We start from the raw sequence: 25,901 nt of genomic DNA, 5'->3' as shown, positions 1-25,901 counted from the left end.
TTTGCCAACTAATTCATTCAATTCACCAGAGCTGCCATCTTGATGATAATAAGAAAAAAAAAAAACCAAAAAACCCTGCATTTTGCCTTTCTATTCATTTGTATCCTTAGAGACTAAAAAAAAACAAGGTACTTTTAAATCAGGTTTGTTTTATGAGTGGAAGAAGGAGAGGAAGTACACCTTTGAGTGTGTTCTTTTTTTTTTAACAACTTTATTGGAGTATAATTGCTTTACAGTGCTATATAACAAAGTGAATCAGCTATACATATACGTATATCCCCATATCCCCTCCCTCTTGTGCCTTCCTCCCACCCTCCCTATCCCACCCCTCCAGGTGGTCTCAAAGCACCCACTGATCTCCCTGTGCTATGCAGCTGCTTCCCACTAGCTATCTGTTTTACATTTGGTAGTGTGTGTGTTCTTTAGTCTCATTATCTGGATTGCTGCTCTTGAATGCTGGCTTTGATTATCAAATGACATATATTTGAGTATACCTATATTGAGTCATTCACCTTTTTGTGAATACTTAACTTGCTTTTCTCTTTCTACAGGCTCTTGGGTTAGAATAGTTATTAGGTACCAGATTCTATCTGTCTTTGAGTAATTAATGTGGCTTTTCCTTTGAGACTTAGCTAAGAGTTTTGTAACATGTTAACAGTTATATATCAGGAAGACTATATTGGTGGCTCATAAAGACTAATTTCTTTTCATATACTTCAGTCTGTATGTCTTTTTTCTATTAGTGTGCCTAGCTTATACTTTGACTAATTTCTAGAAATCAAACAAGAGAGTTAAAATTACTGGCAGGAAAGTACACAAATAAACCTTTGGAGAGAAAGTGTTTCCTTAATTAAAAGTAGTAGTGAGGTCCGGTTCTTTTTCCTAGAAGTTTGAAAATCAGACTATACTTGGCCTATTTCACTTTGTGCAATTTGGCAATTATATATCAAACTTGAACTTACTTATGCTAAAAATGTATAGTAGCTTACAACTTTGGTATCCATTCTCTGAATGTAAAAATAGGCTATGCCTTAGATTTGTCTTAACTCTCTGTTCAGTGAAGTGAGACATGATGGCCCTTGGCACCTGAATCTTGCATTCTTACACTTTAAAGGCCCTTGTCTCTCATTGCCTCCGAAGAATTATGTTTTTCTAAGCTGAATTTATACAGTCTAGCCAGTGTTTCTGAGATTCAGGAGCTGCTAACTGACTGTATTTAAGTCTTCAAGGTGGGAAATCTAGAGGTCTCTCTCACTCAGCATTCTCCTGTGCTCTTCAGGCAAGGTAGATAGGAGCAGTCCCCTGCCCCATGGGAGCTTATTCCTGGGATTAAGTTTTAGCCCCTTTGCCTCTTTTTCTTTTCTTTTGGCCGCGCTGCATGGCATGCAGGACCTTATTTGCCCAAACAGGAATCAAGCCCGTGCCCTCTGCAGTGGAAACGTGGAGTCCCAACCACTGGACCGCCAGGGAGTCCCCTCCTTTGCATCTTGTAATTCAGAGAATGACTAACGAAATACCACATCTGCTTGTGCTTACTCTCCATTTTGCGGGGTGATCCGGTATATATGCTCAAGCCTTTGAACTAGATTATCTTAATTGACAGAGATACATGTCTTATCTTTCTATTTGCTTAGTGAAAAATAGAGTTAGAAATCCTATTTTTTATAGAATCAAAAGTTAGTGTATGATTTATGCTTTTAAATCAGGGCTTATTACTCATTTGAAAGAATTGGGTAAAGCGTAATGGCTTTAGTCTGTCAGTTCTGGCTGGTTTATTTCTTAAATGTCATTCCTATAGTGTTTTGCCAGCTCTGTTGAAGTTCTGATGACATTTTATTATTTGAAGTTAAATTTTAGTAGGTATTACACTTTCATAGATTTTTAGCATGTTTTTCTACTTGGAGAAAACCTGGAATGCAGATAATAGTATTATAAAGCAATGGTTGCTTTCTGAATATAAGGGCTCCTTGAGTTGAAATTAATAATTGTATTCTTTTTAGGCAATATCGTTTGTGGCCTCAAGTAACAGTTTGAGAAATACTAATGCTTGGCTGTACTGCTTCAGATTAGGAGAGTAAACTCTGGTAACTTTGTTTTCATTATTGATAGAAAAAATAGAAGCCAAAGTTGAAATAAGGAGTCTGCTTTTCATCTGTGACTTATAAAATCAGTTTTACTTCTTAGTAATCACATTTGTTATGTGAAAAATAGAATAAAAGCAGTATATAGCCTAATGCCTTAGTTAATTCTATTTATGAATGTGTCATAAAGAAAAAATAAAAATGACTTTAATAGGTTTTAATATAAATGTTATGTTATCTCTTTACAACAGTAGATTAGATGGCATTGCATTTGGTATTCTTGAGATGTCTGAATTATATATGCCCTGTCAATAATTTTTAAATAAAGTAAGCCTTGTAAAAGTGCCTGATTTATGAAAGCTTTTATCAGGATAGAATGGCAGCATGCTGTTCTTTCAAAATTTTATGTATTTAATTACCTAAATTATATTTTGGTTTTTAAAAGGTAAAGTTAGGGAATGTGAGTATAATTGAGTAAAAGAATATGCCCAGAACCAGTGAAGGATCCTATCGGAGTTTGAAACAGTTTGGTACTTAAGCATCTAAATATTTTTTACCTTTGTCCTTTTTTCCCCCCTAGATCATATTTTAAATTTTGACATAGAGATATTTCTGTTATAATGCCACAAATGCATTACTAAAATATCTTGCATTCTGCAAAGTCATGAAGTGGAAATAATAGTGCTTATAGATACCTTATATCTTCTAATACTCTCCAGATATTTAAAATATATCTTTTGAAGAAAATTTAGTTGCCTACATTTTTATTGATATTTAAACTGAGTGTCTCTAGTGGATCAGTTTTGCTTTGTGTTATGGTAATTTTAATTATTAGTCTCAAGACAGCCAAACATGTACTTTAGATGCTTAGTTTCTTAAAAGTTGGGATGATTTTTATAACAGAAAGCTTGGGATATAAGCTGCCCTGCCTTTTTTCTACTGTTTTTGCCTTAATATTTTGATAACTTTTTACTTTTTTTAGGTAAACTTTTAATTTTAGATTTACAGAGACATTGCAAAGACGATAGAGTTCTTGTACCCCACCCAGTTCTGGTCACCCCTGTTATTTATATTACTGAGACGTGTTTCAAAACTAAGAAACCAACATTGGTATGTTACTATAAACTAAACTCCAGGCTTTGTTCAGGTTTCACCAGTTTTTCCATGAATGTGTTTTTTTTCTGTTCCAGGCTTCCATGTAGGATAACACATTAGTTAGTGGTCATGTCTCCTTAGCTTTCTCTAGTCTGTGTCAGTGTCTCACTCTTTCCTTGTTTTGCATGACATTGACAGTTTTGGAGTACTGGTCGGGTATTTTTTGGAGTGTTCAGTTTCAGTTTATCTGATTTTTTTCCCCTCATGATTAGACCTCATAATAGTGAGGTATTAAAATTTAGCCAAGGGACTTCCCTGGTAGTGCAGTGGTTACGAATCTGCCTGCAGGACACACAGGTTCGAGCCCTGGTCCGGGAAGATCCCACATGCCACGGAGCAACTAAGCCCGTGCGCCACAACTACTGAGCCTGTGCTCTAGAGCCTGTGAGCCACAACTACTGAGCCTGCGTGCCACAGCTGCTGAAGCCTGTGCACCTAGAGCCTGTGCTCCTCAACAAGAGAAGCCACCGCAGTGAGAAGCCCGCGCACCGCAACGAACAGTAGCCCCTGCTTGCTGCAACTAGAGAAAAGCCTGCGCGCAGCAACGAAGACCCAACACAGCCAAAAAAAAATTTAGCCAAACTCATTGTGGGTTTTGGAAAGAGTACTGCAGAGGTGAAGCGCTCTTCTTATCACAAGTCGGGTGTGTGTGTGGGGGTTACCTGTGTCCTCATGACGTTACTGGTGATGTTAACTTTGATCCACTTGGTTTAGGTGGCACTTGCCAAGTTTCTCCACTGTAAAGTTACTATTTTTCCCTTCTGTATTCTATTCTTTGGAAGCTAGTCACTAAGTGTACCTGACACTCAAGGGGGCCAGAGGAGTTAGGCTCCACCTCCTGGAGGGAGTAATTGTTTTTGACTTTTTTTTTTTTTTGCTGTACGCGGGCCTCTCACTGTTGTGGCCTCTCCCGTTGTGGAGCACAGGCTCCGGACGCACAGGCTCTGCGGCATGTGGGATCTTCCCGGACCGGGGCACGAACCCGTGTCCCCTGCATCGGCAGGCGGACTCTCAACCACTGCGCCACCAGGGAAGCCCTGTTTTTGACTTTTGATCATAACGTAATAGTGCATTAATCTTAGTTATTAGTGGATTTTGTACAGAACTTACACTTGATTTTGAATGAAGTGTAAATTGGTACTGCCTTTTTTGAAATAAAATGGGATGTAAAAATATGAGGATGTGGTCTAGGAGCACACAGATTTGATGGGTTTGTTTATTTAGCAGTTTGCATGCAAATTTAACTTTCAGCATTTGGCTGATTTTAGATCTATAATAACATGTGAAAATGAAGATAAACTTAAGATGAGTTGCAAAAATATTAGTTAAAAGCCTTATAACTCAAGGAATTCTATCATCTTGAAGAGTTTTAGATCAGAAAGAATTTGGGAATGGGGTAGTGATAAAATGCCATTACATTCTGTATACCTTCTTAACTAGTTATATAGTTAACTTAGAAGAATATGTTATTAGCTGTGAATTCTAGCAAAGGGTCATTATTTTGGCCCATAGACACGTTTTATTCTATCTTAAAGGAGCATATTTTTCACCATTTTGCTATCTGGTTGTTTTTTCTTTGTTTTTTGCAATTCTATTTGTAGTTTCAGTGAAAACCTTGACATAATTGTAGTTGGCGATATTAACCAGAAATTCAATTATTATGGGAAGATTAACTGTGTAGAACTTCACTTTTTCTTCAGAATTTTCTAAGCAATTGAAGCTTACTCCTTTAAATGAGAAAACTTGTTTACTTTGACAGTTTTTGGTGTGTTTTTATTTTGGCTGATTTTTTCCTCCTTTCTCCCTGGGATAACACTAACTGATTTTCATATGATGAAAGTCTTAAAGTATATATAAAACATTGTTTTCTTGAGCAGAGTATATTTATAGTTGAGGTTATTGGGTAAGTGACCTCTGAAGAAGTATTAGAGGTTAAAATTTGGCCAAACCCATTTGGTTTCTAGGCTAAAAACTTAAGCCAAATTATTTATGTCTCAGGGGAGTCCTTGAAAATAGTGAGGAAATTGTGGTAGCAAGGTAGCAAGAATTAGTATCTTGCTAGTAGTAATATATTCTTTAAGACTGTAGAGAATAGTTCAGAATTTATGAATAGTTCAGTATTTATCAACTCATGGGGACACCTGGGTTTTTGTGTGGTATGTGAGTCAAGTGTTTGTAACCAGCTGTTTACTGGTTTAGTGACCCTGGTGGTGCATTTTTAGACCTTTGACCTTAAATAATGCGAGCACCTGGATGTCATGTCAGTGCTAAGAGTCAATAGTGTGGCACTTAGTGCCATCTTACTGGCGTTATGACTCTGGGCAGATGTTCAGCTGGTTCTTTTGTATCCCTGTTTCCTTTGCTCACTTTCTTAAGTTTGAGTGCCCTGGATGGCTTTTTTTAAATTAAGACTGTTTCTTTAGAGCAGTTTTAGGTTCACAGCAAAATTGAAGGAAAGGTACAAAGATTTCCTATATCCCCTTGCCCCACTCATGAACAGCCTCCCCCATTATCAGTATCCCCCACCAGAGTAGGGTGTTTGTTACAGATGATGAACCTACACTGACACATCATTATCACCCAGAGTCCACAGTTCACATTAGGGTGCACTCTTAGTGTTGTACATCTGTGGGTTTGGACATATGTGTAATGACATGTATCCATCATGGTATCATACAGAGTATTTTCACTGCCCTAAAAATTCTCTGTGCTCTACTTATTCATTCCTCCTTACCCCACCCCCTGGCAAGTACTGATCTTTTTACTGTCTCCATAGTTTTACCTTTTCAGAATCATACAGTTTGTGACCTTTTCAGATTGGCTTCTTTCACTTAGTAATTTGCATTTAAATTTCCTTCCTGTCTTTTTTTTTGGCTCATTTCTTTTTAGAGGTGAATAATACTCCATTGTCTGGATGTACCACAGTTTGTCCATTCACCTTGGTGAGCCATTTTTTTGTGAACAGAGCTAATAACTCTTTTAGTGGTTTCTCATTTTTCCAGATTAGCCTTTGTACTTAAAAAAAAAAATCTCTTAGTAGCAAGTAGCTGAATTTTATACTGCTGCCCCATTCTATCGTCAATTCTACCTTTCTTATCCCATTATACTTGTTCTGTAATGTGCTACTTCTCATTCTAATATATTTCACATTTATTCTGGTACAATCCTTGCTTTGAGATATTACGACTCACTTTATGTAAATAAGAAACCTGAGTTACAGAGATTGGTTGAAAGTGCTGAGATCACAGAGTTAAGCCCTCCTTGTGATGGGTCTGGAGCCTATGAGAGTTTCTCATGCTTTTGTCCCTTCTAGCACATATTTATCTTTGCATATGAAGTAGGTGTTCAGGAAACACCTGTTAAATGAATTTTGATAAATAATATACCACAGGTTTCCACCAAGTCCTTGGATCAGTTTTAGACTGAACTTTGTTTCTGTATAGAAACAATATGGAAACCTCACAGGAGAGAGGCAGATCTTCCTTATATGATAAGAACTTCAGTTCTTTTATGTGCAGATGCCATTTGCCATTTCATATACACTGTTCATTTTTCCACATGTGACGTGTATTTGTGTTCTGAAATTGTCCTAAATGCTAGTACTTTAGTTTATCAAATGCCATTTTCAGAGGAGTTCTTTTTAAAGATTCCTTGATTGCTGGTTTTATTTAAGATCAAAGGAAGTTATTAAGATTGGGGATTGGGGAAAGAAACAGCTGAAACTTTTGTTATTTCACTTGTAAAATAGAATACCTTAAACTCATCAAATCATTTAGCTTACTAGTGCTCTATTTTGTACTTTGTAAAGTGTCTCAAGTCCCCCCTTACAAATTAGTGGTTCTGAAGGTGACTTTTACTAGCTTAATATTTGATACTATGAACTTCTTGGTTTGTATAGGATTTTATTGAGGACCTTACTTTATTTTGTGTTTATTTTTACCTTTCACCCATACTCTGTGAAGAAAGGAGATTTAAGAAATGCTTTAACAGCTCACACCTGCTATAAAAATTATATGCCGTCTATTTTTAGTTACTCAGAATAATGGGGGAAATGTAATAGCCAGATAATTAAAAATAATTTTTTTTAATCGAAGTATTAGTTGATTTACAATGTTGTGTTAGTTTCTGGTATACAGCAAAGTGATTCAGTTACGTATATATACACACACACACATATATATGAGTGTGTGTGTATATATGTATATTCTTTTCCAGATTCTTTTCCATTATGGTTTGTTACAGGATATTGAATACAGTTCCCTGTGCTATACAGTTGCTATACAGGACCTTGTTGTTCATGCATTTTATATATAATAGCTAATCCCCAACTCCTAATTTATCCCTCCCCCACCCCCTTTCCCCTTTGGTAACCTTGTTTTCTATGTCTGTGAGTCTGTTTCTGTTTTGTAAATAAATTCATTTGTGTCACATTTTAGATCCCACATATAAGTGATATCATGTATTTGTCTTTCTGACTTACTTCACTTAGTATAATCTCTAGGTCCATCCATGTTGTTGCAGATGGCATTATTTCATTCTTTTTAATGGCTGAGTAGTATTCTATTGTATATATGTACCACATCCTCTTTATCCATTCATCTGTCATTGGACATTTAGGTTGCTTCCATGTCTTTGTAACAGTGAGATATTTAAAATCTCATTTTACAGATGCAAAACTTGAGGTTTAGTGATATATTTAAACTGTATAGACACATGAGTATATTTTTTTTCTTTCTGTGTGCGTGCACAGGCTCTTAGGAAAGAACAAATTTTTGCTCCTTAGGTTTTTGGTAAGTTCTTCAGTCATTTGAACCCTCTAACAAAGGTTGGAGGTTCCAAAGTTGCCTGCAGACCACTGGGGATCCCCAGGATACTTTCAGGGAGACGGTAAGGTCAAAACTTGTTTCATAGTTACATTAATTAATTTTTTTGCCTTTTTTGTTTATTCTGTAGTGACATTTGTACTGATGGTGCAAAGGCCAAAACCAACAATGGATAAAACTATCAAAGCTTTGGGAGTTCTCTGGCGGCCCAGTGGTTAAGACTCCACACTTCCACTGCAGGGGGCAAGGAACTAAGATCCTGCATGCCTCGTGGCCAGAAAAAAAAAAACCACACACACACACAAAACTCTCAAAGCCTTAGCGCATCAAAACCTTATTAATAGTCATTCTTCATCACAATACATGTAGAGTTTTTTAAAAAGACAGTTTCAGTTGAACATGCTCTTGATAAGGAGTAATGACAATAACTTTTGACCCTCAAGTACGTCTCTTTACTCTTCTGTGTGTTGAAATGGGGAGCACCTTTCCTGCATACTGAAAGTATGGTGGTGGTTTCCAGAAAAAGCACTTAGGGCAACCAGCTGTTTGTTTGTTTTTAATTGAATGCCATTTGAACTTGAAAGTATGATTGACTGACAAACTATGATTATTCAGAGTTGGATGTTTGTCAGACATTTTCTCAGAAGGGAACAAAGTGAGCCCATCACTTTAAGGAAAACTGATAGTGTGTGTTGCTGATGATAATATACAAACTTTAAAGTGAAAATCAGAATTTGGGAAAACTTGTATCTGCCACCACATGCTTGACAGTTGTCTAATACTTAGACATTTCTGATGAGATCAGTGGTGATATTAACATAATTTTTTGATATTGTGTGATGAAATGTGCCAGTGTTTGGAAGATCTGTATAAGTCAGTGAACCAGTATTTTCTGAACAGCTAATGCATGATAGAAAAATCATGCTTGGATAAAAGATCTGTTTAAAATACAAGGTGGACTAGTGGATTTTAATGTAACAATATGAAAATTTCATTGGTACTATTTCAGATGCCACATTGCAGTTAGCTTTTAGGAATCTACCACTTGTCAAGTTTTGGTGTAATATCAGTGAAGAACGTCCAGAATTTTCTGAAAAGTCTGTTGAAGTATTCTTCTCTTTCCTAACTACATTCAAAACATATTGTACCAGATTGAATGCAGAAGCAAATTTGAGAATCCAGCTCACTTCTATTAAGCCAGACATCAAAGAGATTTGTGAAATTGTTTTTTCTTTTGGAAATTAGTTATTTTTTTCATAAAGATAATATGTTAACGTGTAAGATTTATTAGTACTTTGTAAAAATATTTATTTCTTTATTTACTTATTTGGCTCCGCCGATTCGTAGTTGTGGCAGGAAGGATCTTCGCTGCGGCGCACAGGATCTTTTTTTTTTTTTTTTTTTTTTTGTGGTACGTGGGCCTCTCACTGTTGTGGCCTCTCCTGTTGCGGAGCGCAGGCTCCGGACGCACAGGCTCAGCGGCCATGGCTCACGGGCCCAGCCGCTCCGCGGCATGTGGGGTCTTCCCAGACCGGGGCACGAACCCGCGTCCCCTGCATTGGCAGGCAGACTCTCAACCACTGCACCACCAGGGAAGCCCGCACAGGATCTTTTAGTCACGGCATGCGGGATCTAGTTCCCTGACCAGGGGTCAAACCTGGGCCCCCTGCATTGGGAGCGCAGATTCTTAACCGCTGGACCACCAGCGAAGTCCCTTATTAGTACTTTTAAGTGAATTAATGTTTTAAATTTTTTACGTGGTAAATATCAATAGATATTTTCACATAAAGAAGCTCTTTGGGGTCATCAATTTTATAAGTGAAAAGGGTGCTAAGACCAAAAAGTTCGAGAACTGCTACTCTAACAAATGTGTGTCAGTTGAGAGGTTGTCATGTTGTTATGAAGTCTAGGATGCACTTTATTTGTATATAGCATAGTGTTGGCAAAATAGTAGGTTCTCTAATAACATATTTGAATCAGATTGAATTGTACAGTAAACCATGTAAATACATATTTAGCCAAGAAGGAAAATTGATGTGTGAAGATGGCAAGTGATTTTATGATAGTAAAGAATGTCAGGTTTACATCATATTTCACAGATTCTAAGACATTTTTTCCCTTAACGTCTTTGAAACTGAGAAGTCTTAGAATTGGTCGTGAGTCGGTTTGATTGTCAGCTGTTTTCTTTCTTGGTGTGTCGTAGATGTGATGAAATAAGGTAGTGCTTGTTGTGTGGAGATGAGGAGGAAACACATTGGATAGCAGTTTACTTCTTGGGCTACAGTATATGCTGCATTAAATGTTTTTGTCAGGCACTGAGTTGACTATGGGCAGTTGACAGTGGGCCCATTGTCAGAATATTCCATTCATAAAGCAGTTATCTTTATTCCAAGCTGGAAGACTAGACTCTAATGCTGGAATTCAGGCTTTTAAGATAAAACGTAGAATATGATATAAATTTGGGGTTTTTTTATATGTAATGTTTTTTGTTTTTCTATTTAATCATATTGTTGATGGACCATAATGGTGAGTATTGAGTTATTCCCATTTCTGTTGTAAAGCAGGCTTTGGAAGGTTTTACTGTGTGGCTCTTAGAAAATGAATGAAGAAGAGTAGCAGAAATAAATTTTTTTAAATTCTTTTGATTAAAAAAATTTTAAATCTATTAATACTTTACTGAAGCTTGAGGAATTCACAAGTTCACTTTTGGCGTCTGTTATTCTGAATCTGAACGCTGTTAATATTTATTCTGCATGGTTTTATCAGGACCTGGGAGGTACAGATGCTCATTTCTTCATCTTTAGAGCTTTTTCTGTTCTCTTGAATAGGTCTAGTAAATGATAAGTTACTGGGTTCTATTATTAACCTTGTGCCTCTGTTTAATTCTATAAAAAAAAGAATAAGACCATAATACGAAGATTAAAAGATACTGTACAAATAAATAACAAAGGCATCCTTAAAAATAAGTTTAAGGCTTCCCTGGTGGTGCAGTGGTTAAGAATCCGCCTGCCAGTGCAGGGGACACGGGTTCGAACCCTGGTCCGGGAAGATCCCACGTGCCACGGAGCAACTAAGCCCATGCACCACAACTACTGAGCCTGCGCTCTAGAGCCCGCAAGCCACAACTACTGAGCCCGCGTGCCACAGCTACTGAAACCTACGTGCCTAGAGCCCATGCTCCTCAACAAAAGAAGCCACCACAATGAGAAGCCCACGCACCACAACGAAGAGCAGCCCTCACTCACTGCAACTAGAGAAGGCCTGCACGTAGCAACGAAGACCCAATGCAGCCAAAAATAATTAAAAAAAAAAAAGTTTAAAAAGAGGGTAGGAGCTTGGAAAAGTAAGGAGTTGAGTCTATTCAAGAAGGCTTCTGGAGGAAGCTGAATTTCATAGAGACAGGAGGTAAGTAAGCAAAAAGGTACCTGTGGGGATGGCAGGTGGTTGGTGGCTTAGACTGATGAAAGGATCAGAGGTTGTAAATTATTTGTCACTGTAAGTATGTATGTACTAGAGTGCAGTGTGTGTGACCATGATTACGTGGGTTGCTGTAAGGTGAACAGGCTGAGTCTTGTTGCTTTTTATCATCTAATGGACACTCTGGAACCAGTAGAGTCTTGTTGCTTTTTATCATCTAATGGACACTCTGGAACCAGTAGGGCCACACCTGTTATTTGCTGGAGGTATGATCTCTCATCTTTAGTCAACCAAAGAAGGACTCTTGGTAAAGAATTTACTCACATAGGTTGTTGAAATCTGGTCATGGATTGGCAGGATTTTAATGGTGTTAGTAGAAGGGAATACATGGATTTTATGGCAAGTTATATAAGAATGATTAAGATAGTATTTTGAGGGGCTTCCCTGATGGTGCAGTGGTTGAGAATCTGCCTGCCAATGCAGGGGACATGGGTTCGAACCCTGGTCTGGGAAGATCCCACATGCCGCAGAGTAACTGGGCCCATGAGCCACAACTACTGAGCCTGCGCGTCTGGAGCCTGTGCTCCGAAACGAGAGGCCGCGATAGTGAGAGGCCCGCGCACCGCGATGAAGAGTGGCCCCTGCTTGCCGCAACTAGAGAAAGCCCTCGCACAGAAACGAAGACCCAACACAGCCAAAAATAAATAAATAAATAAATTAAAAAAAAAAAAAAAAGATAGTATTTTGAAATGCATATACTTTTTTTTTTTCTTTTCGTGATACGCAGGCCTCTCACTGTTGTGGCCTCTCCCGTTGTGGAGCACAGGCTCTGGAAGCGTAGGCTCAGCGGCCATGGCTCACGGGCCTAGCCTCTCCGCGGCATGTGGGATCTTCCCAGATCGAGGCACGAACTCGTGTCCCCTGCATCGGCAGGCGGACTCTCAACCACTGCGCCACCAGAGAAGCCCCTAAGCTCAGCTTTTAAATTAGAGTTTAAATTAGCTGTTACAGCTGCACATCTTTTAAAAATTCAGCACTTAGGGCTTCCCTGGTGGCGCAGTGGTTAAGAATCCATCTGCCAATGCAGGGGACGCGAGTTCGAGCCCTGGTCCGGGAAGATCCCACATGCCGCAGAGCAGCTAAGCCCGTGCGCCACAACTACTGAGCCTGTGCTCTAGAGCCCACGAGCCACAACTACTGAAGCCTACATGCCTAGAGCCCAGGCTCTGCAACAAGAGAAGCCACTGCAATGAGAAGCCCGCGCACCTCAGCAAAGAGTAGCCCCCGCTCGCCGCAACTAGAGAAAGCCCGCGTGCAGCAATGAAGACCCAACACAGCCAAAAGTAAAATAAATGAAATAAATAAATTTTTTAAAAAATTTAGCAGTTTACATAGAATTAACTTGAAGTGTACCCCCATATTCATTGAATTGATTTTTTAAAGCAAGGTGACCAAATGGAGCCTAGATTAGCATTCATTGTATATGTATTTTTTTTTTACACAAACTGCAAAGGTAGGATACATTTTAGTAAAATTTCAGCTGGATGTGATTTTGGAATAGATTCTTTGGATTAACTGAAAATTGAGCAGAAGAAACCCTTTTGATTTGAATCTATATTAAAATCTTTTAAAAATAGATTAATCCATTTTTCTGCCCTCAGAAAATGTGGAATGGTAAATACAATTGGACCCTCAAGATTAAAGACCAGAGGCAGTGATATAGTCATCCTAATAGAAAAATGATAGTGGCTGCCACAGAGGCTGTTGAATCAATTAAGTGAGACTGTGTACCTAGAGCTTAACACAGTGTCTGATATGTAAGCATTTCAAATGTTAGCTTTAAAGAAAAATGTGTACGTATTGATTTGGAGCTATAGACACCAGGACATTTGCAAGATTACTTTTTTTTTCTTTTGATTTATTCTAGTTATTTACTCATTTAGAATGTTTTTAAAATGACGAATTATTTTGAGCACCACAACAAATATGAGGAGTAAGATAATGATAGTAAAAGAGGTTTTGTCAGGTCTTAACATATTGCCTTATTTGCTTCAGAGAATTCATTTTTAAAAAGAAGTAAGACCTGAAGTTACATTGAATCCCCCTGTGAAATACTCCCAGATTCTACTTCCTTCCCTCGCTTATGAAATAGAGGTAGCTACTATGTTGAGTTATCTTTCCAATCATTTTAAAAGACTTTCTTATATATGTACATATCCATAAATATGTAGCATTGTCTTGCATGGTTAAATAAATGATAGCATACATTTTAGTTCAGTATTACTTTTGAGATTTGATGTTGATAAAAGTAGATCTACTTCATTTGTAACTCATTTTTTTTTCCATTATACCGTTTATTACTAATCATCATTCTTGTTGGTACTCTTATTGCTGTCGTGATGGTCAGGGGGAGCCATGCATCTCTGGTGGTCTCCATTTGTAACTCATTTTTAATTCGTTTGTAAAAGTTACATGCATATACCATATTTTACTTATCCATTTTGTTAATTTTCATTTAGGTTATTTCCTGATTTTCACCATTATATATAGTGCTGTAAAGAACATTTATGAATGTCTTTTTGAGCGCATATGTGTTTCTCTATGACAGTGTTTTTAGACTTTTTTGTTCATTGGACACAATAAGAAATATACTTTACAGTGAGACACAGCATATATATATATATATATATATATATACACACATACCATATATATATATATATACACACACACACACACACACACACACACACACACACACACAGAAATTTTACTTTTATAATAATATTTACTCTGAAAAAAAGTTTAGGCATACACCCTTGAGATATCTCTCTGAAAAAATGCTAATCATGCTCTACTTTTGACAAATAATGGCCCAGTGTATTTAACCTGAAGTAGAATTGCTGGTCTTAATGGTGCACATCTTCAGCTTTGCTAGAGATGAAAACATTACTCTTCGAAGTGGTCGTACCAGGCTTTACGTTTCAGCAGCATGTGAGACTTTCTGTTTACTCATATCCACACCAGCACTTGTCTAGCTTTCTAATGTTTGCCAGTCTAATGAATGTGATATGGTATCCTAATGTTTTCTCAGCCTGTTTCTAATCAAATATTTTGAGTGCCTTTTCTCTGTCAGACCTTCTGCAAAGCAGGACAGATGCTACCAAGACAAGTGAGACATGGCTTCTCTGTTCTAGGAGAGAGAGGTGAACTTTGTCGATCTATGAGTAGCAGAGGGACACAGGAAGGGGCAATTTGCAGCCCACTTGGGTATTTTTGTTGCGAGGGATGAAGCTTGACCTTGGTCTTGAAAGGTGAGTAGGCATTTTCAGACAGCACATAACAGTTGAAGGACATTACACGTGGAGAGGAGGGAACTAGGCAAAGGAATAGAGCTGTAAAACCACATCATTCAAAGAACTTAGTGTTAATGACTGTGCATAGAGTCCCAGCATTGGGAGGCCAAGGGAGAGGCAGAGGAGAATCTGCAGACGTATGGGCAGGCTGAAGGAGTTAAGTACTGCAGGCATCCATAGTCACTGGTGAAAGTTTTAAGCGCAGGGTATTAGCAGGAGATTTTTTTAAGTCTAGAAATGAATTTGTGTATTTTAAAAGTTAATCTAGTTTTTGTTTTAATTTCAGTTTCAAACTCATTAGCTTGTCTCTTTTTTTTTTTAAGATCTTTATTGGAGTATAATTGCTTTACAATGTTGTGTTAGTTTCTGCTGTATAACAAAGTGAATCAGCTATATGTATACATATATCCCGATAACTCCTCCCTCTTGCGTCTCCCTCCCACCCTCCTTATCCTACCCCTCTAGGTGGTCACAAAGCACGGAGCTGATCTCCCTGTGCTATGTGGCTGCTTCCCACCAGCTATCTATTTTACATTTGGTGGTGTATATATGTCTATGCCACTCTCTCACTTCTTCCCAGCTTACCCTTCCCCCTCCCCGTGTCCTCGAGTCCATTCTCTATGTCTGCACCTTTATTCCTGTCCTGCCCTTAGGTTCTCCAGAACCACATTTTTTTTTTTTTTTTTTAGATTCCATATATATGGGTTAGCATATGGTATTTGTTTTTCTCTTTCTGACTTACTTATTCTGTATGACAGACTCTAGATCCATCCATCTCACTACAGATAACTCAATTTCGTTTCTTTTTATGGCTGAGTAAAGTTCCATTGTAGATATTTGTGCCCCACCTTCTTTATCCATTCATGTGTCAATGGACACTTAGGTTGCTTCCATGTCCTGGCTATTGTAAATAGTGCTGCAATGAACATTGTGGTACATGACTCCTTTTGAATTATGGTTTTCTCAGGGTATATGCCCAGTAGTGGGATTGCTGGGTCATATGGTAGTTCTATTTTTAGTTTTTTAAGGAACCTGCATGCTGTTCTCCATAGTGGCTGTATCAATTTACATTCCCACCCACAGTGCAAGAGGGTTTCCTTTTCTCCACACCCTCGCCAGCATTTATTGTTTGTAGATTTTTTTGATGATGGCCATTCTGACCGGTGTGAGGTGATACCTCATTGTAGTTTTGATTTGCATTTCTCTAATGATGAGTGATGTTGAGCATCCTTTCATGTGTTTGTTGGCAATCTGTATGTCTTCTGTGGAGAAATGTCTGTTTAGGTCTTCTACCTGTTTTTGGATTGGGTTTTGTTTTTTTTTTTTTTTGATACTGAGCTGCATGAGCTGCTTGTATATTTTGGAGATTAATCCTTTGTCAGTTGCTTCGTTTGCAAATATTTTCTCCCATTCTGAAGGTTGTCTTTTTGTCTTGTTTATGGTTTCCTTTGCTGTGCAAAAGCTTTTAGTTTCATTAGGTCCCATTTGTTTGCTTTTGTTTTTATTTCCATTTCTCTAGGAGGTGGGTCAGAAAGGATCTTGCTGTGATTTATGTCATGGGGTGTTCTGCCTATGTTTTCCTCTAAGAGTTTGAAAGTGTCTGGCCTTACATTTAGGTCTTTAATCCATTTTGAGTTTATTTTTGTGTATGGTGTTAGGGAGTGTTCTAATTTCATTTCTTTTACATGTAGCTTTCCACTTTTCGCAGCATCACTTACTGAAGAGGCTATCTTTTCTTCATTGTATATTCTTGCCTCCTTTCTCAAAGATAAGGTGACCATATGTGTGTGGGTTTATATCTGGGCTTTCTCTCCTGTTCCATTGATCTATATTTCTGTTTTTGTGCCAGTACCATACTGTCTTGATTACTGTAGCTTTGTAGTATAGTGTGAAGTCAGGGAGCCTGATTCCTCCAGCTCCATTTTTCTTTCTCAGGATTGCTTTGGCTATTTGGGGTCTTTGTGTTTACATACAAATTGTGGAATTTTTTGCTCTAGTTCTGTGAAAAATGCCATTGGTAGTTTGATAGGGATTGCATTGAATCTGTAGATTGCTTTGGGTAGTAGAGTCATTTTCACAGTGTTGATTCTTCCAATCCAAGAACATGGTATATCTCTCCATCTGTTTGTATCATCTTTGATTTCTTTCATCAGTGTCTTATAATTTTCTGCATACAGGTCTTTTGTCTCCTTAGGTAGGTTTATTCCTAGATATTTTATTCTTTTTGTTCCAATGGTAAATGGGAGTGTTTCCTTAGTTTCTCTTTGAGATTTTTCATCATTAGTGTATAGGAATGCAAGAGATTTCTGTGCATTAATTTTGTATCCTGCTACTTTACCAAATTCATTGATTAGCTCTAGTAGTTTTCTGGTAGCATCTTTAAGATTCTCTATGTATAGTATTATGTCATCTGCAAACAGTGACAGTTTTACTTGTTTCCGATTTGTATTCCTTTTATTTCTTTTTCTTCTTTGATTGCTGTGGCTAAAACTTCTAAAACTATGTTGAATAAGAGTGGTGAGAGTGGGCAGCCTTGTCTTGTTCCTGATCTTAGTGGAAATGGTTTCAGTTTTTCACCATTGAGAACGATGTTAGCTGTGGGTTTGTCATATGTGGCCTTTATTATGTTGAGGAAAGTTCCCTCTATGCCTACTTTCTGGAGGGTTTTTTAATCATAAATGGGTGTTGAATTTTGTCAAAAGATTTTTCTGCATCTGTTGAGATGATCATATGGTTTTTCTCCTTCAGTTTGTTAATGTGGTGTATTACGTTGATTGATTTGTATATGTTGAAGAATCCTTGCATTCCTGGGATAAACCCCACTTGATCATGGTGTATGATCCTTTTAATGTGCTGTTGGATTCTGTTTGCTAGTATTTTGTTGAGGATTTTTGCATCTGTGTTCATCAGTGATATTGGCCTGTAGTTTTCTTTTTTTGTGGCATCTTGGTCTGGTTTTGATATCAGGGTGATGGTGGCCTCGTAGAATGAGTTTGGGAGTGTTCCTCCCTCTGCTGTATTTTGGAAGAGTTTGAGAAGGATAGGTGTTAGCTCTTCTCTAAATGTTTGATAGAGTTCGCCTGTGAAGCCATCTGGTCTGAGGCTTTTGTTTGTTGGAAGATTTTTAATCACAGTTTCAATTTCAGTGCTTGTGATTGGTCTGTTTATATTTTCTATTTCTTCCTGGTTCAGTCTTGGAAGGTTGTGCTTTTCTAAGAATTTGTCCATTTCTTCCAGGTTGTCCATTTTATTGGCATATAGTTGCTTGTAGTAATCTCATGATCCTTTGTATTTCTGCAGTGTCATTTGTTACTTCTCCTTTTTCATTTCTAATTCTGTTGATTTGAGTCTTCTCCCTTTTTTTCTTGGTGAGTCTGGCTAATGGTTTATCAATTTTGTTTATCTTCTCAAAGAACCAGCTTTTAGTTTTCTTGATCTTTGCTATTGTTTCCTTCATTTCTTTTTCATTTATTTCTGATCTGATCTTTATGATTTCTTTCCTTCTGCTAACTTTGGGGTTTTTTGGTTCATCTTTCTCTAATTGCTTTAGGTGTAAGTTTAGGTTGTTTATTTGAGATTTTTCTTGTTTCTTGAGGTAGGATTGTATTGCTATAAACTTCCCACTTAGAACTGCTTTTGCTGCATCCCATAGGTTTTGTGTTGTGTTTTTGTTGTCATTTGTTTCTAGGTATATTTTGATTTCCTCTTTGATTTCTTCAGTGATCTCCTGGTTATTTAGTAGCGTATTGTTTAACCTCCATGTGTTTGTATTTTTTACAGTTTTTTTCCTGTAATTGATTTCTAGTCTCATAGTGTTGTGGTTGGAAAAGATGCTTGATATGATTTCAGTTTTCTTAAATTTACCAAGGCTTGATTTGTGACCCAAGATATGATCTATCCTGGGGAATGTTCCCATGAGCACTTGAGAAGAAAGTGTACTCTGTTGTTTTTGGATGGAATGTCCTATAAATATCAGTCAAGTCCATGTTGTTTAATGTGTCATTTAAAGCTTGTGTTTCCTTATTTATTTTCATTTTGGATGATCTGTCCATTGGTGAAAGTGGGGTGTTAAAGTCCCCTACTATTGTGTTACTGTTGATTTCCCCTTTTATGGTTGTTAGCATTTGCCTTATGTATTGAGGTGCTCCTATGTTGGCGCATAAATATTTCCAATTGTTATATCTTCTTCTTGGATTGATCATTATGTAGTGTTCTTCTTTGTCTCTTGTAATAGTCTTTATTTTAAAGTCTGTTGTGTTTGATATGAGAATTGCTACTCCAGCTTTCTTTTGATTTCCATTTTCATGGAATATCTTTTTCCATCCGCTCACTTTGAGTCTTTATGTGTCCCTAGGTCTGAAGTGGATCTCTTGTAGACAGCATATACACAGGTTTTGTTTTTGTATCCATTCAGCCAGTCTGTGTCTTTTGGTTGGAGCATTTAATCCATTTACATTTAAGGTAATTATCGATATGTATGTTCCTATTACCATTTTCTTAATTGTTTTGGGTTTGTTATTGTAGGTCTTTTCCTTCTCTTGTGTTTCCTGCCTCGAGAAGTTCCTTTAACCTTTGTTGTAAAGCTGGTTTGGTGGTGCTGGATTCTCTTAGCTTTTGCTTGTCTCTAAAGGTTTTAATTTCTCCATCGAATCTGAATGAGATCCTTGCTGGGTAGAGTAATCTTGATTGTAGGTTTTTCCCTTTCATCACTTTAAATATGTCCTGCCACTCCCTTCTGGCTTGCAGAGTTTCTGCTGAAAGATCAGCTGTTAACCTTATGGGGACTCCCTTGTATGTTATTGTTGCTTTTCCCTTGCTGCTTTTAATATTTTTTCTTTGTATTTAATTTTTGATAATTTGATTAATATGTGTCTTGGTGTGTTTCTCCTTGGATTTATCCTGTATGGGGCTCTCTGTGCTTCCTGGACTTGACTATTTCCTTTCCTGTATTAGGGAAGTTTTCAAGTATAATCTCTTCAAATATTTTCTCAGTCCCTTTCTTTTTCTCTTCTTCTGGGACCCCTGTAATTGGAATGTTGGTGCGTTTAATGTTGTCCCAGAGGTCTCTGGGACTGTCCTCATTTCTTTTCATTCTTTTTTCTTTATTCTGCTCTGTGGTAGTTATTTACATATTTTATCTTCCAGATCATTTATCCATTCTTCTGCCTTAGTTATTCTGCTGTTTACTGCTTCTAGAGAATTTTTAATTTCATTTATTGTGTTGTTCATCATTGTTTGTTTGCTCCTGAGTTCTTCTAGGTCCTTGTTAAACGTTTCTTGTATTTTCTCCATTCTATTTCCAAGATTTTGGATCATCTTTACTATCATTACTCTGAATTCGTTTTCAGGTAGACTGCCTATTTCCTCTTCATTTGTTTGGTCTGGTGGGTTTTTACCTTGCTGCTTCATCTGCTGTGTATTTCTCTGTCTTCTCACTTTGCTTAACTTACTGTGTTTGGGGTCTCCTTTTTGCAGGCTGCAGGTTTGTAGTTCTGTTGTTTTTGGTGTCCGCCCCCAGTGGGTAAGGTTGCTTCACCGGGTTGTGTAGGCTTCCTGGTGGAGGGGACTGGTGCCTGTGTTCTGGTGGATGAGCCTGGATCTTTCTGGTGGGCAGGACTGCATCTGGTGGTGTGTTTTGGGGTGTCTGTGAACTTATTATGATTTGGGGCAGCCTCTCTGCTAATGGGTGCGGTTGTGTTCCGGTCTTGCTAGTTGTTTGTCATGAGGTGTCCAGCAGTGGACTTGCTGGTCATTGAGTGGCACTGGGTCTTAGCATTGAGACAGAGATCTCTGGGAGAGTTCCCATCGCTTGATATTACATGGGGCCAGGAGGTCTCTGGTGGTCCAGTGTCCTTAACTTGGCTCTCCCACCTCAGAGGCTCAGGCCTCACACCCGACTGGAGCACCAAGACTCTGTCAGGCACACGGCTTACGTGTAAATGGGTTAAATTCTCCAATCCAACGACACAGGGTGGCCAGCCTTCTGCACTCTGCTCGGTCTTCCAGCCAGGTGTTGTCCTCCAGCCCTAGTCGATAATGGAGAGCCTGCTTTGGATCCAGGTCCAGCTGCATTCCCTAGTGTCTAGAAGAAGCAGCTGACGCCCCCATCCTCCCCTGTCCCTGCTGCAACTCGTCATGATCCTGGAGTGCCTGAGGCTCCACCCCCTCATGCTCTAGCTTGTCTCTTATTTATTATTGCCCATTTGAAACAGAAAGATGATAGAAATTGATATTTTTTCCTTCGAACTGGAGTTGGTCACTTGCTTTCCAAAATAGAAATAATTATAGCGTAGCACATGATGCATTTGCTCTCATCCATGCTCCTTGGTTTTAAGTGGGACAGCAGATGGTCTTCACAGTATTTTATTTCTGTTATCAAATAGGTATAGGTTTGCACAGAGATGGTAATTTTAAGAATTTGTGGTTTTGGACAATGCCTTTTGTAAGGAATTTTCAGTCTTCATGTCTTTCGCTACATCATAGCAAATATTGTATAGTTGAAAGAACTTCTTTAGGAAGCTTGAGTGCTTTTTGTCAGCCAGCTCTGTGTGTATGTGTGTGTGTATAGGTGATCTGAGAGGTCTTTTGGGGGTCCTTGTCGCTTTTGGCATTCCTCGGCTGCCAGTTCTTTTTCATGGGAGTATTTGTCTTGCTTTAAGGCATGGAAGTTGAGGCCTCCCAGCACCTAATTTAAATGGAAGCGATTTTAGAGACCAGGTTGGAGAGAGTTACAGTATTTTGAAAAACTCCCTGCCTTAAAAGAATGAATGTTAAACATCTAGCACAGAACAGTCAGCACTTGTAACAGATCTCACACTTGTGTTAGTTTTAAGGAGAGTGTTCAGAGGTATGTTCATTGAGTTGCTGGGGCAACACTGAGTACTGCATAGATATTATTTTTAATTTAGGAAAATCATTTGCAAGTAGATTCTTAAACGAACTTTTCTAAACCTTACAGTTCAAAGTCTTAGTTGTCTTTCCTAGCTGCTTGATACCCTAAAAATACCCGGTTCCCTCCATGAGATCTCTAAAAGGGCTTTTTATTAGTATAGGACTTAATCCAGGGAGAGCTCTAATGGAGAGGACCATGCCTGGGATTAAAAGAACTAGAAGTTTGTGTTGCCCAGTCATCCTGCCTGTGTCCTTTCCTCTCAGAACCTCCCACAGTGTTGATTCTCTCAGCCTCATCATCTCTTAATCACCCACCCAGCCTCCAACACACATACACACACAGTTACAGGTGGGGAAGGAGTAGGGATATGAGGGTCTGTCCTCGGGGTAGGAGCTAGGTCTGTTGTATTTACTTACCGCCTCTAGCAAATGTAATACATGTTAACATCTTGGCAGCAGAAGTAGGCTGGGTCATTTGGATACAAGGTGACTGTTCTAAAATAAACAAAATGAAACAGCATAATCTTGAATTCGTGAGCAACATGTGAGACTGAGCAAATGAGACTTTTGCAGGTGGTTTGGCCATTAACTGTGAGCATGCTAGGAGTATGTTAGGCAAGTGGATAGGATGTTCTCTGTGTGTACTGTATAACCTTGAAGACTTGCATCTATTTCCATTTCCCCAGGAATGAAATCTAAAACAGAAAAGCTACTTCTTAGCTTTCAAAACAAAAGTGAAGTTTATAATCTGAACTAGACTGTTGCATAGTGCTGGAGAGGACGGCTCTGTTCCCGGGTTTGATTTTTGGTGAGGATTTCCCTTTTTAAAAAATTCTGTTAGAAGTTGAACATAGATAAATGGTTTTGAAAAAATGAGAGGAAAGCCCAGGACATTGATCACTGTGCATATTCTATAGCAAATGGCTGAGAAATTTAACCAAATCTGTTGAGGTCTGTATAAGCTGAGCATTTTCTTTTTTTAATAAATTTATTTATTTATTTATTTATGGCTGCATTTGGTCTTCATTGCTGCACACGGGCTTTCTCTAGTTGCGGTGAGCGGGGGCTACTCTTTGTTGTGGTGCGCGGACTTCTCGTTGCAGTGGCTTCTCTTGTTGCGGTGCGCAGGCTCTAGGCACGCGGGCTTCAGTAGTTGTGGCATGCAGGCTCAGTAGTTGTGGCATGCAGGCTCAGTAGTTGTGGCTTGCGAGCTCTAGAGCAGAGGCTCAGTAGTTGTGGCGCGTGGGCTTAGTTGCTCTGCGGCATATGGGATCTTCCCGGACCAGGGCTCGAACCCGTGTCCCCTGCATTGGCAGGTGGATTCTCAACCACTGCGCCACCAGGGAAGCCCAAGCTAAGCATGTTGATTTCTGTAGTAGGTAAAGCCAGTGTCATATCTGAAGACTGTTTTCCTATTTTTTTTAGATCCCTTTGGAACTGGATATATTTAATGGCAGAGGATTTCTACGTTAAGCCAGTTATAGTGCCCATCGAAACTTTGTGTTTAGAGTATGAGAGTTCTGGACTAAATAAATGTGATTATCTGCCTATAAAAAAATCGGTAAAGTCATTTGAAGAAAAATGAACAGGTGCAGGAATATAAGCCATTTGAAAATGTAAAGTGCATTTGAGAAAGCTTTCTGAGAGTCAGAGTGTTTTATGGATTTCTTGTCATTAATAATTGAACTTGGTGTGAAAGACACATTTTAGTTGCATGGACTTACAAGGCTTGTAAAGGACAAGGAATTTTTTTTATTATAGAATGTCTTTGCATTGCCTGTGATCTATTTCTGTATCTTGAGCTAATGATTGAAAGAAAAATCTGTGGAACTCAGTACTATTATGGCTTTTGAGTTGGGGGTGGGACTTAAAGGTGACTGCGTGTTGGGGGCAGGGGGAGTCCTTTTGAAAGACAGGCAGACTGGGGTCGTGGGCCACTTAGCCTGTTTGCTTCTGCTTTGGCCACAGGTGCAGGCAGGCTGTTTTACAAAGAGTTAAAGTTCTGCTTCTAAACAGATGCCTTTCCAGTGTTTCTTCCTGGCTTTCTGAAAACCATATGTGGGGGGAAAGAGTCTTGTTCTGTTTAAAGGTTAAGGGCGTTGCCTGCCTGAAAGCACCAATAGTATTATTTAATATTTATTTTAAGGTTTGAGGCAAGAGATGAAGAAAACTTCCCGACATTAACAAAATGGAGCCAAGCCACCGTTTTTTTTTTTTTCGGGTGGAGGGAATGTTTTTCTACTACTACTCCTATAAAGCTGTAAAAGTTAATTTCATATCCTCAGGGAAAGATGTTGCTTCCCTTAAAGATCTGTTCTAGGAGGGTTGGAAGTTGACTTGTCATTTGGTCTGTAACTTAAACTGATAAAAAGGTTTTTTGAGTGTTTACTGTGTGCCAGGCCTTGTGCTTTAGCACTTTGGATATCTTGCTTAATCCTCAAAAAACCCCAATAAGTAGATCCTATTGTCATTTTTCCTGTTTCACAGATGAGAAACCTGAGGTTTAGGCTCCAGTCTCATGCCAACTAAGTTGCAGAGCTGGGTGATAAACTCAGGCTCTCTGACTCTGAGCCACTAAACTCACACTGTAGTACTGGTATTTCCCCAGACCACGTGGCAAGGAGGGGGTGGTCTTATTTCCTGGAGGGAGTGGACTCAGAGAAGATACGTAATTTACTGTCATAAGGCTGGTGTTGAAACCAGAATTCAAACCTGGGTCGGTTTGAAGTGAACACCCGTGTTCTTTCCACTAAGTGTATTGTATTACCTCTTAGAGTACATTACTGTAATATCTGATTTACTAAGATCTTTTTATTTCTTGTGTTGGCTGCCCTCAGTTTAGAGAGGGAGTTGTTTAAAAAGTTCATTTGTGAGGTGGTGGTTTGGAACTCAGAATACATTGTCTGCTGGCAACAAGTGTTGTACCTGGTTATGGTTCCAAGGCCAGAGCCCCTTGGGACAATCGATATGCTTCACCTTCTTTACGCTGTGATACCAACCTGGGTTCTAAGACCTGCTTTGAGTTCCAAGGGAGTAAGAGAAGCAGATATGTGTTCCTAGTTGTTTCCAGGTTCCGTTTGTCCCTTTACAGATGTTATCTCCCTTGGTGTAGGTAACAAACTATAAAGTATGGGGTTGAGGATAAGTGTGGAGCCTCTGAGGTCAGACCTGGTTCTGATTGTGACTGCACTAGTTACTGGTTCTCCCACCCACTCTCTACTAGGTGACCTGAGATGAGCCTTAACCTTTCTAAGGCTGAGTTTCCTCATCTGTAAAATGGATGGGTACTGTCATTGTAGGGTTAGAATGAGACAAAGCATTAGGTGCTCAGCATAGTATCTGGACATGGAAGGTGTTCTGGAAATGATGGCAGTGGTGATGGAGACGGTGATGATTTATTCTCCTTCGTGGGCCATCTCTTCTGTTACCAAAGGTTTTTGTAGTGGTGAATATTTTCTGGAGTAGACTGTGGTGTAACATTCTGAATTGGGTATAAGGTAAAGTTTGGGATTCCCTTTATTTTGTAGTCATGTAAATCAGTAAATTGCCTCGGAATTTAAATACTACAGTATTCTCAAATTATATGTTGTAAATTTTTGTATACTTTAAAACCTTGATTTTAATTGGAAATACATTGGTTGATGAAAGGCTTTGATACTAACAACTTTCATGAGCCTTTTAAGTTTTTGTTGCATTTAAATATAAATATAATGGACTTTTTGTTTTTCAAGTGGAGAAACTGAGGTAGGAAGTAGGGATGGACTTTTGTCCAAGGGCCAAAAAGTAAATATTTTAGGCTTTGTGGGCCACACAGTCTTTTTTGCAGCTCTGCTCAACTCTGCTATTGCAGCACAGAAGCCACCATCAACAATTCACAAATGGATGGGCTTGGCCTGGTACAATAAAATTGTATTTATAATAACAGACGATGGGCCATAGTTTGTGCACCCCTGGACTAAAGAAACATATTCAGTTCTATCTCATTGTAAAGCCCTACCTTGGTCCTACATCTCTCTCTATAGGCTAATGTAGATTTATTAAAGGTTGGTTTTCCCATGGGCTTTATCCTCATTCTTCTTTTCACATAACACTTCCTTTACCATAAAATGATTCATATATACACATCTTCAGTTGAATTGTTTCCCAATCTCTAAATTAGTATAGCTGCCTGCCTTCCA

At 38.6% G+C, this 25,901-nt stretch overlaps 1 protein-coding gene across 2 annotated transcripts in view; it reads left to right on the top strand.

Moving 5' to 3' along the window:
- The window catches only part of UBE2H (ubiquitin conjugating enzyme E2 H), a 98,138-nt gene that overhangs the window by 9,416 nt on the left and 62,821 nt on the right, over positions 1-25,901 (top strand). Inside the window, exon 1 of one of the 2 annotated variants that reach the window (XM_079932656.1) lies at positions 14,194-14,790. The exons of the other annotated variant lie outside the window; for it this stretch is intronic. Within the exon in view, the coding sequence (XP_079788782.1) occupies positions 14,765-14,790 (26 nt within the window). The 5' untranslated portion in view covers positions 14,194-14,764. Of the gene's footprint in view, positions 1-14,193; positions 14,791-25,901 lie in introns of those variants that run through there. 2 annotated transcript variants of the gene reach the window in all.

Source organism: Stenella coeruleoalba (genome assembly GCF_951394435.1).
Source record: "Stenella coeruleoalba genome assembly, chromosome: 9".
Lineage (NCBI taxonomy): Eukaryota > Metazoa > Chordata > Mammalia > Artiodactyla > Delphinidae > Stenella > Stenella coeruleoalba.
This window is presented reverse-complemented; position numbering and strand designations above follow the sequence as displayed.